We start from the raw sequence: 12,850 nt of genomic DNA on the forward strand, positions 1-12,850 counted from the left end.
CCTACTGCCCCGCCACTTAGACTGGTATGTTTTATTGCCCCAGGAGCACCACACAAAGGGGCAGTTAGAAGTGCTGGCCTTGACATAAGGTGGGTGCGCAGCAGCAGCAGCAGCGGCCCAGAGGGAAGGTATCACCCCAAATGAACTTACTCTTCCCCCACAGGTCCTGGATTCCCAGGAGCAGGAGAGATCAAGTAAAGGACAAGGAGGACGTTCCTGGAGTTGCACATGGTCATTTCGTGGGACATCCTTCACCTGAGACTGAGATTTCTGAACAGAGATTTAGGGCAGATCCAGAAGAAACTATAAACAGAACATCCCAGTTACTGGGCATTTTCCAAATTGGAAGAAAATGACGAAGGCCCAGGTGACTTTTGGTTTGTTTTATGTTTGATTCCCTTGTGAATTTGTGGAGGCCTGAAAAAAAATCAGTTCATTTAAATGAAAAGTGTACCTTGGGAAAAATGAGTTCTGGGGAGAAATAAATTTAGGCCATACCTTCAAAATCAGGACAAAGTACAATCGGGAATGTATTGTTCCTAGAGTTCATACGACGTGACCAGTGTTGGAATGTAATGTGTGGCTCTGCAGGACCTTGTTGGTCAGCTGTCGGCCACACCCACAGACTCATGATGAGTTATGTGATACGCAATGACCCTGGGAGAAGGCACATCAGTTCCTCGGGTGATGTCACTGTCTCATGGTACTTAAGTCTTAGGAAATATCTTTGATGATTTCTTTCTAGAGGTGATGGTGGTGACTCTGTGTTCATAGCATTTTCCTAAGAGATGTACAAGCAGGCTGTGTATGGTTCTTATATGATTATTCTGAGTGCCCTGAGGGACTAGACCAAGTAGAATTCAGTGGACACAGGTTTTCAGAAGACCACAGCCTGGTGACTTACATACCCACACTTGTTCCTGGCTGGGTTTATCTTTGAATAAAACCTGAAGTGTCCAGGAAAATGGAAGATTTGCATGGTTTCTTAAGGTCATCTGTGGACAGACTGCTGAACTGGTGCTTGAGTACAGACTTGGCCACAGGGAGTCAAGTTCTGTTGTTCGGTAATGTCTTGGGTTGCTGAGATCCATAGTGTACTTTAGAACTTCACCTTATCTCAGAAAATACAGGGTCCTTCCCTGTTCAAAATCTGGTCATGACTATACTTTTCATGACCAAAACACTAAGTATTTGTGTAGATAGGAAAGAGTCAGATATTGTTATATTTATTTGAAATACAGTTAGTGAACTACATTGAAAAGAACTCATCTAAATATTGAAACTAGCAAAATAATACATAATCATCAATGTGATGTTTGGTCAGTTTAAATATTAACCTTTGAAGCAATGACATCTGATCCTGGTGTGGCTATTGTCCCATTCAAAGAGGTATCATTATTTTTGAGTGAGGATGGTTATTGTATTGACACTAAATTTGAAATTCCAAGTTGATAAAGCTATTAAAAATGAAATCACTGATCAAGTAATACAGAAAAATTAACCAGAAAAAGTTCAATTGCTTATAAAATTTTGACAACTGAAAGAGAATACCCTCTAAATGTAGTTATTACCTCCTACCTCCTTGTCGCCTTTATTTTAATTACACAAATAACTCACTGTGGCACAGTAAAAGGTATTATATATATTCGGCCTTTGTCTCTGGTCCCTGGCACAGAGTACCTAAAACCTTTGTAATTCCCTGAGTGGTAGCAGTGTCTCTTTTTATTCATAACAAGCCCCTCTGAGCCACACGTGAGTTTATGCCAATGAGGTGACACAGGGTGGGCCCCTAACAGCTTCGGGATGGGGGCTGATCTCTACGAAGACCAAGCCTTGATTAGAGGGTTGGAACTTGCAGCTCTGCTCTGACCTTCATGGACAGGAGAGGGGCTGGAGACTGAGCTCGAGCCCTAGTAGCCAGCGATTTAATCCGTCAACAGAGCCCAGCAGGGTTCAGAGAGCTTCCAAGTGGGCAAGCACAGCCACCTGCTGGGAGGGCGGTGCATCCCAGCTCCGCTGGGACAGAGGCCCCTGGACCTCTTCACGTGGCTGTTCATTTGTATCCTTCATAATAAACTATGCCAGTAAGTTTAACATTTTCCGGAGTTCTGTGAGTTCCGGCAGATTATCAAGCCTAAGTGGGGAGGCTGTGGGAATCCCTGAAGTTGTCGCCAAGCTGGACACAAGTGCTAGGAACCTGGGACTTTAGACTGGTGTGTGAAGCGAAGGCAGTCTTGTGGGACTGAGCCCTTTCACCTGGGGAGCCTGATGCTAACTCTGAGTTGTTAGTGTCAGAACAGGATTGAATTGTAGGCCGTCCATTTGGTGTCAGCGGATTAAGAGAGCTGGAGAGTTGGTACTGGAAAAGATACCATGTACTTGGTGTCAGAAGAAAAGCCCAGACTTCTGGATACTTTTTCAATGTAAAAGACTCAAATTATATAGTATCCATAGTGAGAAAACAAATCTTCCTTCCCCACCCCATACTTTTACCTCATCTGCTAGCACATCATTACCAAATGTTTATTGGTAATGTTTTACATGTAAAACACACACACACACACACACACACACATGATTTTACATGTTTAATTGACCTTTTTTCCACGAGTAGACTCATAGTACATTGTTCTGATGTCACAAGCACATAGCTCAGTGATCGACAAGTAGGTGCTGAAAAGCGTGCAGACGACCTCAGGTGAGCAAGAGGATTTCATGGCCGCACATTACAGAAATTTGTGAGTTGCTGAAATGAATGGATGACTGAATATTTTAATAGGACTTTGCTTCTTTCACAATATATTGGAAAAACAGGAATATAGGTGGTGAAAAATGAGCAGAACAACTTCCTTCACCTTCCTTTTGAATAGGGAGAAACCCGGTCCTTCCCCTTGGGTCTCTCCATTGCTCACACGCCACTACCACACTCACAGCACTTCTGACACCAGCTGTGTGGGAGTTTTCTCCCACCAAGCAATTCTCTGACACCCACCGTGCGTCCTACAATTTAACTCAATCCGGACACTGTCTACCTGGAGGTTGCATCAGGTCCCACAGGCTAAGGGTTCAGTCCCATTAGAGTGTTCTCCACTTCAGATGCCAACCGAAAATAGTTAAGTCCCAGGTTACTTGCAACTTCTGTCCGACTTGGCTACAAATCAGAGGTTCCCAAAACCCCCTCCTTGGGTTCAGTTAACTTGTTAAGAATGGTTGACAGAACTCAGGGAAACACTTACTTACATTTACTAGTTTACTGTAAAAGATGTGAAGGATATGGATGAACATTCAGATGGAAGAGGTGCCCAGGGGAAGGTATGTGGGAAGGGACACGGAGCTTCCACGCCCTCCGTGGGGTGCGACACCCCCAGCACCTCCACGTGCTCAGCAACCCAGAAGCTTTCTGAACCTGATACTTACCACATAGGAATTGACAAGCATTTCAGGAGCCTTGCGTCAGGAACCAAATAACTATTAGAACAAAAGATGCTCCTAGTGTTCTTATCACTCAGGAAACTGCAAGGGTTTTAGAAGCTCTGTACTGGGAATCAGGGACAGGCCCTTAATATATTTTCTATTATCTCACACCTTCCATTTCAATAACTAGAGACACACTTATATTAAACAGGACTGTGTTGTTACAGGGATCACTGACCCTGAAGGATGTGGCCGTGGACTTCACAAGGGAGGAGTGGCAGCTCCTGACCCCTGCCCAGAAGGCCTTGTACCGGGAGGTGACGCTGCAGAACTACAGCCACCTGGTGTCCGTGGGTGAGAATGCTCCCTGTGTCCCTTGGACAGCGCCTTTCCTTTCTCAGCTTCTAAACACTTCGTTGTGTCTGAGATGCTCTGAAGTAGATTTTCACTCCACAGCCTGGCCCCAGATGAGAAGGTTTAATCTCCTCTCATTTTAGCAGAAAGCCTTTAATTTGCAAACATGCAAATCGTGCAGTCGCTAAAGTGTACCATTCTCAGGGTCACAGATCCCTAGTGCAGTCTGGTAGGCCTAGTAAGTCTTCTGTCATCTCCCACGAACAGTGTACCAAGTTCGCAACCTAGATACACTTTCCAAGCTGGAACAGGGAGAACCGCCATGGACTTTAGAACACGAAATTCACAATCAGCCCCATCCAGGTCAGTGAGAGAGAACCTGCAGGAGGGGCAAGGCTGCAGAAATCACTTTGGTCCTTTAGAGAAGGAATCACAGTGGTGAGGGGGTCTAAGGATACAGAAATAGCCTCTGTGTATCCCTCCTCCCATACGAGACTCTTGCTGTGTGGGAATTTAGAGGAAAACATACCCCTTTATCTCTTCTTGGAACAAATTCTTGTTTATTTCCTCTTAGATGTCAGCTTTTTCCCCCTAGGATTATTCTTGCTTGGATTTTCAAATCGTCAGAGTATGATTCTGGGTTCCTTTCACGTCGCTTGCTATGAAATTCCTCCTTCTGTGTCTTTCTAAGAGGAAAGTTTGACTTCATCATTGTCCTCTGACTAATACACCTTCCTGCCCCTTTGGGAAATGTTTATTTCCTTTTATGACATCCAGCCATACCTTGGATGTCTTACTCTCGTGGTAACTGGTCTCTTAATGTACATTTATCTGCTTGCTCAACTTTTCTTTTTCTTTACTCTGAGTATCTTTAGAGTTATGTTTTCATCCTCTGCTCTGGCTCATAGGCTGTAAAACCTTACTTCCTTCAGATGTGTTGAGCTCTTATTCTCTGTGGAGACTCTCAGTTGACACGTCCTTAACACTGTCTAATACACATGCTGGTACCATATATTTCACATCTCCATGGCACCTCCTTGTGAGTTCCTACTTTTTGTGTGAGGAACTCGATTATCTTCCCTCCAAGAAAATCCCTTTTCATTGTCCTTTTTGAAATTCAGATTCTCTTGTACTTTCCTTTTTTTTTTTTTTCAGTGGAGGTACTGGGACCTGAACCCAGGACCTCATGCATGTTAAGCCTGTGTCTACCACTGAGCTGTTTCCCTCCCTGACTCTTGTACTTCTGTGCATCATAAATCTTGCCCATCCTGGCATTACCTTGAATTGTCTCTACTCCCTGAGCTCCTGTGTTTAAGGTCTTTGGTGTTCCCGTTCTTCGTTTAACTAGGAAAAACCTTTATAAAATTTCTCATTCTCAATTCCTAGCCTGAATAGAATCATAAAGCTTCATGCCCGCCTTTGTGTATTTGTTAACTCTAATCATTCTTTTAGTTCAACTGTAGATTTTGTTGCTGAATTCCTTTCTGATGACATTAAGTCCTAAGTGACCATATTACTATGACAGAGAAACTTCTCTACTGTGAAAGACTTAAGTCCCTACTCTCAAAGAGGAGGAGACAGAAATTTAACAAAACAAATACAGATTTTCAATTTTACAAGATGGAGTTAATGGAGACAGACGGTGATCATTACACAACATTATGAATGCATTTAATACTACTGAACTATGCACTCAAAAATGATTAAGATGGTAAATTTTGCATTATGTGTATTTTATCACACTGAGTATACATGGGAAAAAGTACACACATGCTATATCTGGTGGTGAAAAGGGCTGTAAACAGCAATTCATCAGCGTGTGTTAGAGTGGGTGGTGAGGCTGGGGCTCCTCTCTTAGGAGTAGGAATGCCTGTATAATCTAAGGTGCCTTTGAGCAGAGAGATGAGTTGTTATGAGGTTTCCTGGGTGAAGAGTGGAGAGAATGGGACGTTCACAGCAAAGACAAGAGCATGTTAGAGGAACATCAAGGAAGCCCATGCAGACAGAGCAGAGTGAGCAAGATAGAAAATGACAGGAGATGAGGTCAGTGGGGTCTTAGCTGGGGGCTGTCGATAGGTCAGTTGGTAATGTAGGGTCCTGTCATCTATTTCAAGGACTTGGTTTCACTCCTAATGGATTGAGAAACCTTTAGAAGGTTAAGTGTGGCAGTGACATGATATAATTTATGTTTCAGAGTATCACTCTGGCTATGGGTAGAGACTAGACGAATAGGCAGGTGTTGACGCAGAAAGTCAGATGGGAGACCTGGTTCTTGATGACTTCAGCCCGGCTTGAAGAGAGTACTGGAAGGTTCTGGATGAATAAAGGCTGATTGAATTTGCCATTGAACTAGATATGGGGTATCTCAGTTTCTTTGGGCAACTGTAACAGATTACCCCAAACTGGGTGACTTTAAACAGCAGAAATGTACTCTCTCACAATTGTAGGTGCCGGAATTTGGAAATCAAGGTGTTGGTGGGGCCATGCTCCCTTTTAAAGGTTTAGGAAAGAATCCTACTCGTCTCTTCCTCACTTCTGGGAGCAGCCAGAAATCTTTGATGTTCCTGAGACTGTAGACACGTCATTCCAGTCTTTGATCTCTGTCATCACATGGCCTTCTCCCTGCATGTCTCTGTGTGTCTGTAGCCGGATCTCCCTCTCCTTACAGGGACACCAGTCATTGGATTAGGGATGACTCTAATCCACTGTGGCCTCATCTTAACTGATTACACATACAAAGACACTGTTTCCAAATCAGGTCACATTCATAGCTACAAGGGGTTTGGATTTTTTTTTTAAGCTTCACAATTGATCTTTATTAAATACCATTTATTTCTTAAGCTTAATGTAACTAGTTAGTTTAATAACTATTGAAAAAGATTATAAAATCCTTTAAAAATATTATATTGCTTTAACTATGAACTGATCATCATGTGTTCTCAATCTGGACACTAATTCAAAGCCAAGATAGACATTTGGCTATCGATATTCATTTTACACAACGAGTGAATATGTGTGTGTGTGTGTTTTAATGTAAGTATAGTCAATTTACAATGTTGTGTTAATTTCTGGTGTACAGCATAGTGATTCATTTACATATATATATATATATATATATATATATATATATATATATATATATATATATATATTCCTTGTCATAGTCTTTTTCATTATAGGCCATTACAAGGTATTGAATATAGTTCCTTTTGCTATACAGTAGGACCTTGTTGTTTATTGGGGTTAGGATTTAAACATATCTCTTTGGAAGACATAATCAAACCCCAAGATGGAATGTGAAAGGAAAAAAAAAAGGTGGAAGATGATGCTAAGAATTTTTGGTAGAAGAGACAAAGTTTAGTGGGAAACAATTTCAAAGCAAAGGTTTTTTTTTTTTTTTCAGAGCAAAGATTTTTATGAGCAAAGCTAGGACAAATGTTCATGTAATATTTACAAATTAAGCTTTTGAACGTGTGAAATGTTTTTGCGCTAACTGAACGCTGTGCAAAGTTCACCGTGAATCGTAAATATAGGGCCTATTTGAGAAACTTGTAAGTAGCCTAAAGTGGTAGAGAGAGAATGGAGAATGACTGTGTCCTTAAGCACTGTGTGCAGGAGATACAGGTGGGTTTCTGAAGTACGAAGATGATGAGGAAACATGGCAAGAAAGTAGAACTGTGCAAGGCCGCGTACAAGACTGTTGAGACTGGCCTAAAACTGGCCATGTGAAGGCCACTTACGTCCTCAACCTTGTCAGTTCCTGGAGGTGGGAAGTCATTTAGCCATGTGAAGTGTGGCCGATTTTCTAACACTCAAACTGAAGGTAACCTTTGACACTTTTCTTCCTCAGTTTTTAGCTCTTCCAGTTCCTTCTCTGCAGCTCTCATTTCAGAACCCCATTCTTCCGTAGGATCGTCTTTCTCTTCATCCTCCAAATTCTTAGTTTCTATTTCCCCCTCAGTTACATTACTGTGTTTTTAACCATTTCCAAGAGATAAGAGTTAGTGCTTAATGGATGGAGTTTTTCAGTTGGGGAAGATGCAAAAGTTCTAGAGATGAATGGTGGTGACAGCTGCACAGCAGTGTGGATGTACTGAATGCCAGAGAACTGTACACTCAAATTGTTAAAATGGTAATATTTATCATATATATTTATAACTTTTATAAGCTTTTTTAAAAAAGAGAGATGAGGCACATTTATACCTGGAGTCTTTTTTATATTTGCTATCATAGGTTTTCCACTAAAGAGCCAGCTCACCCCAAGATTTTTTGAAGTAGTTTTATTCCATGTGATGCTCATGGAAGGGTTCATTGTTCTCTTTCCTAGAAATTGAGAAAGTGGCTGGTCTTGTGCAGCTGCACTGGCAAAACCAAAATATGCCGCAGAGGATGGAACAGTGTTATGGACAGGATGCATTTGGGAATATTATTCATTGGAGCAAAAATTGTTTTCCTTTAAAGCCAAATCATGATGTATTTGATTTACATGGAAAACCTTTGAAACCATATTTAGATGCAATCAGCCAGAGCAGTCGCTTTGACCCAGAAGAGCCTGCTGAGCTTGCTGCAGAGGGAAGAGCCTTGCTTCACGCTAGTCGTGAGCAAACTCATCCTGAACTTGAACATCAGCAAATACACAAAACAGAGAACACCTATGAATGTGCTGAATGTGGAAAAGCCTTCCTCAAGAAGTGTCGGCTCAACGAACATAAGAGAATTCATACAGGAAAGAAACCCCACGGATGCAGTGTGTGTGGGAAAGCTTTCTCCAAGAAGTTCAAGCTCACTGAACATGAGCGATCTCACAAAGGAGAGAAACCCCATGAGTGTGGTGAGTGTGGAAAAGCCTTCCTCAGGAAATTTCAGCTTACGGAACACCAGAAGACTCATACGGGAAATAAACCCCATGTGTGCGGTGTATGTGGGAAGGCATTCTACAGAAAGTCCAAGCTAATTGAGCACCAGAGAACTCACACAGGAGAGAAGCCTTATGAATGTACTAATTGTGGCAAAGCCTTCTGCAGGAAGCGAGAACTCATTGTACATCAGAGAAACGAAAGAGGAGAGAAACCCCACGGGTGCAGTGAGTGTGGGAAGGCTTTTTCCACAAAAACGCAGCTCATTCTGCATCAGAAAACTCACACAGGAGAGAAACCTTACACATGCAGTGAATGTGGAAAAGGTTTCATTCAGAAGGGCAATCTTAATATCCATCAGCGAACTCACACTGGAGAGAAGCCCTATGGATGCACTGAGTGTGGAAAGGCCTTCAGCCAGAAGGCCTGCCTCATCGCACATCAGCGATTTCATACAGGAAGGACTCCCTTTGTCTGTACCGACTGCGGAAAATCCTGTTCGCAGAAATCAGGACTCATTAAACATCAGAGAATTCACACAGGAGAGAAGCCCTATGGGTGCAGTGACTGTGGGAAAGCCTTCACGACAAGGACAACGCTGATTGTCCATCACAGAACTCACACAGGAGAGAGACCCTATGGATGCACCGAGTGTGGGAAGGCTTTCACTAACATATCCTACCTGGTTAAGCATAAGAGGACACACACAAGAGAGCAACATGTAGATACAGTGAAGGTGGAATGTCCTTCCACAAAGGGTCACAGCTTTTAGATTCCAGTGAACTCATGCAGGAGGAAGACCCTGTTAGTACGGTGACTGTATAGATACCTTCTGTGATCCCTCAGGGGGCTCCTAGCAGATAGGAATGTAGTCTTTGGGGGCCAGCCGATGTCAGATGTGCATCCTCAGGAGATAGAGTGTGTGTGCAGGAGAGAAACCTTATGAATGCAGTGAATGTGGTTATGCCTTCAGTGGTCAATCACATTTTATGTCACAAAAAACACATAGGAAAACACTGGTGCATTGTTTGGAAAAGCCTTGAGCAACAATGTCTAGCTGATGATACGGTGATGTATACACTGAAAGCCTGTGAGTGAGGAGCTTAGGGAGGCTGTGTTTTGGAAGATAGGCCCTGTCTCCCATCAGTCATCATTGGTGCGCTCACAGTGAGTAGAAATATAATGAAAGTGGGAGGGAAAGTCCTTGCCCTCAACAGGTGTCATTACATACTGGGGAGAAACTGTTGGAAGGCAGTGAATGGGGCAGGGTTCTCAGTGCCTCATCTACTAGCTGGTGAAATCATATAAAACTAGCACTGTGAACACACTAACTGGAATGCCTTTAACAAAATATTAAAGTTCTTTTGAAGCAAAGGCCTGTGAAAATGAGGAATATTTGAGGGCTTTGTTACCATTTCTCACTTCATTACACATTACGTAACCCACCTGATGTACATTTCTGGAGAGGAAGCCTCAAACCATATTCCTAGTCACTATGCTAATGAATCCATAATTTAAAGGAGATAGTCCACTCTGCATCACTGGTTTATCACACTATATTCACTTCTCCCAGTTGTGGATCCTTTTTCTTTTCTTTTTTAAAAAATTACCTTCAATACCTACCCAGTATCATATGATAATACTGTAAAGTATCCAAAGGTATGCATATGGAATTACATGATGATTAGTGGTCACATTTCTTTGACTCTGAATTTAACTTATGTAAGGAATTTATTTAAGGAATTTCTGGCATTGAAATTTTAGTGTAGGCCACTTTGAGTCAGATGTCAGTCAACCAACCAAGCAAACTGTGAGAGCCAGTCTAATTGAGCTCACCCATTTAAGCCAGAATCAATTCATAGTAAGCCCATATTATTAAATTTGCTTGATCCAGAATTATAGTCCTTCCATCACAATGCCACGAATATTTCCCAGGTTTCTACTGAACACATAAACAATATATGAGAAAGATAAACACTCCACGACTACACTGGGTTTATCCAAAGAATGCAACGTAGGTTAAAATTTGTCTAATTTTTTTTTTTAATGGAGGTACTGGGGATTGAACCCAGGACCTTGTGCATGCTAAGCATGCGATCTGCCATGGAGCTATGCCCTCCCCCAGCAAATTTTACAAGCAATGTAAGTCACTGTATTAGACTGCTTTGGCTGCCACAACAAAATACCACAGAGCGGGTGGCTTAAATAACAGAAATTGTCTCATAGTCCCAGGAGCTGCAAGCCCCAGATCAAGTTCCAGCAGATAGTTTCTGGTGACACAGGGTTTTCTGGTTTCTCTTACAAGGACACTAAACTTACTGGATCAGAGCCCTACCCTTACAGCCTCACTGAATGTTCATTACTTACCTTAGGAGCCCCATCTCCAACTACAGGCACACTGGGTTTTAGGGCTTCAACACGGGAACCTGAGGAGATACAAACTCAGTCTGTAATTTTCCACCACTGGCCCCATTCTTTCCCCCTCTCCCCTGCCCAATTCATGACCTTGCATGGAAAATACACGCATTCCATCCCAACAGCCCCCAGAATCTTAACTCATTCCAACATTAACTCTGGTCTACAGTCCATACTCTCATCTAAATCAGATCTGGGTGAGACTTGAGGTACAATTCACCTGGAGGCAAAATTCCTCTCCAGCTTTGAACCCATGAAACCAGGTAAGTTACATGCTTCCAAAACACTATGGTGGGACATGGGTAGGATAGACCTTCTCATTCTAAAAGCAATCGTAAGGGAAAAAAAGAGTGACAGTTGCCAAGCAAATCCAAAACCTAGAGAAACAAATTTTACTAGATTTTTTAATTGAAGTATATTCAGTCTGCAATGTTATGTCAATTACTGGTGTACAGCTCTTAGATCTTAAGGCTTGAGACTAATCGTCTTTGGTTCAATGGTAATTTGAATTTATTCATTTTATTATTTTTAATTTTTTTGCGAGGGGGGAGGTAATTTTTTTCATCTTTTTTAAGTGGGGGTACTGGGGTTTGAATTCAGGATCTCGTGCGTGTTAAAACACGCGCTCTATCACTGAGCTATACCCACTCCTTACTTGTAGGTTACATTGTAGGTGAGATTCATAACACTTGGCTGTAATGAGAAAAATCAAACCAGCAACTTTACTTCTACATTCTCTACACCAGTAGAATGTACGGCTTCACGAAGAAAGATGTTTTTGTCTGCGTTTCTACCTTTTGTATTTCCAGCAAGCAGAAAAGTGTTTGCCACATAGTAGGCATTTCATAAACATCTGCTCGGTGAATAAATGATTAACCCCTTTAGTTCGAAGGCTCTCTGAGCCTGGTTGTATAATTACAGGGAGTGCGGTGTGCACTAAGAGCTCTCAGTTTAATCAGTTGGGCTGCAACATTGAACAGAATCTCTTCCCTTTCTCCGAGGTTGGGGGGAGGAGGACAGTAATTAGATTTATTTTAATGGAGGTACTGAGGATTGAACCCAGGACCTCTTACATGCTAAACGCTCCCTCCCCACTCAGCCCTTGATTCAAAAGTATTTTCCATCTTTGTAGAAGGAAACCTTGCCCTACCTGGGGCTCCTCCCACCCACATTGGAGGTGAAACCACCCTTCTCCGTTGGCTTTGCCCCTTTTGCCAATCTCTGATGAACCGTGTTCCCATTTTCCACACCCGTCATAACGAGAGCTGTATAATCCTGCCGTTTTACCCACTGTCAGACCAGTGCCTTCCTTAGGGGTTCTCCAAACCCTACAGCGGCTTCAAAGCCCCGCCCCCACCTCCCACCCCAGTCAGCATTCCTAGGACACTTGTCGGTTCTCCAACTGTAGCTTGGTTCGGCTCGGGTTCCCTCCCTGTTGAACGTCCCCTTGAGACGGTCGCACTCACGTAGCTTCTCTCTATCCTTTAAATCAAAACGCCTAAACGCCTGCGACATCTCTGCCCACCCCGCAGAGAGATCAGGGCAGGTCTGAGTTTCTGAGAAGCTAAGCGTTTGTGTAGCGCCCCTGGCGAATGTTGCAAAATCGAGGCCTGGTGGGTCAAGTGGCCTGGAAATGGGTTGATATAGGTCATTTTTCAATAGCTTTTGAAAATCACCGTTTTGTACCTTCCCGCGAAAGGCCGAAAGAGGAAGACCTTGCCCGCCGTACGGCAATACCTGAGAAAATGGCGGCTCCCGGTCAAGATCCTCGAACCGGGCGCGGCAATACTACGTCACAGAGGGACTGCGAG

The 12,850-nt window shown here is 42.8% G+C and overlaps 1 protein-coding gene and 1 long non-coding RNA gene across 2 annotated transcripts; one reads left to right on the forward strand and one right to left on the reverse strand.

Moving 5' to 3' along the window:
• Positions 1–229: 229 nt before the first annotated feature.
• LOC106729382 (zinc finger protein 613-like) lies at positions 230–9,998 on the forward strand. The gene is made up of 3 exons (XM_032487788.1): positions 230–367; positions 3,642–3,768; positions 8,096–9,998. Exons 1-3 carry the CDS (start codon positions 353–355, stop codon positions 9,394–9,396), a joined length of 1,443 nt encoding a protein of 480 aa, XP_032343679.1. The 5' UTR covers positions 230–352; the 3' UTR covers positions 9,397–9,998.
• LOC116666042 lies at positions 284–12,786 on the reverse strand. Its single transcript, XR_004322895.1, has 3 exons — positions 12,726–12,786; positions 10,992–11,050; positions 284–417 (listed from the first exon to the last, which is right to left on the reverse strand). It is a non-coding gene; the product is annotated as an uncharacterized LOC116666042 (long non-coding RNA).
• Positions 12,787–12,850: the final 64 nt, after the last annotated feature.

Source organism: Camelus ferus, chromosome 9, assembly GCF_009834535.1.
Source record: "Camelus ferus isolate YT-003-E chromosome 9, BCGSAC_Cfer_1.0, whole genome shotgun sequence".
In the NCBI taxonomy this organism is placed as follows: domain Eukaryota; kingdom Metazoa; phylum Chordata; class Mammalia; order Artiodactyla; family Camelidae; genus Camelus; species Camelus ferus.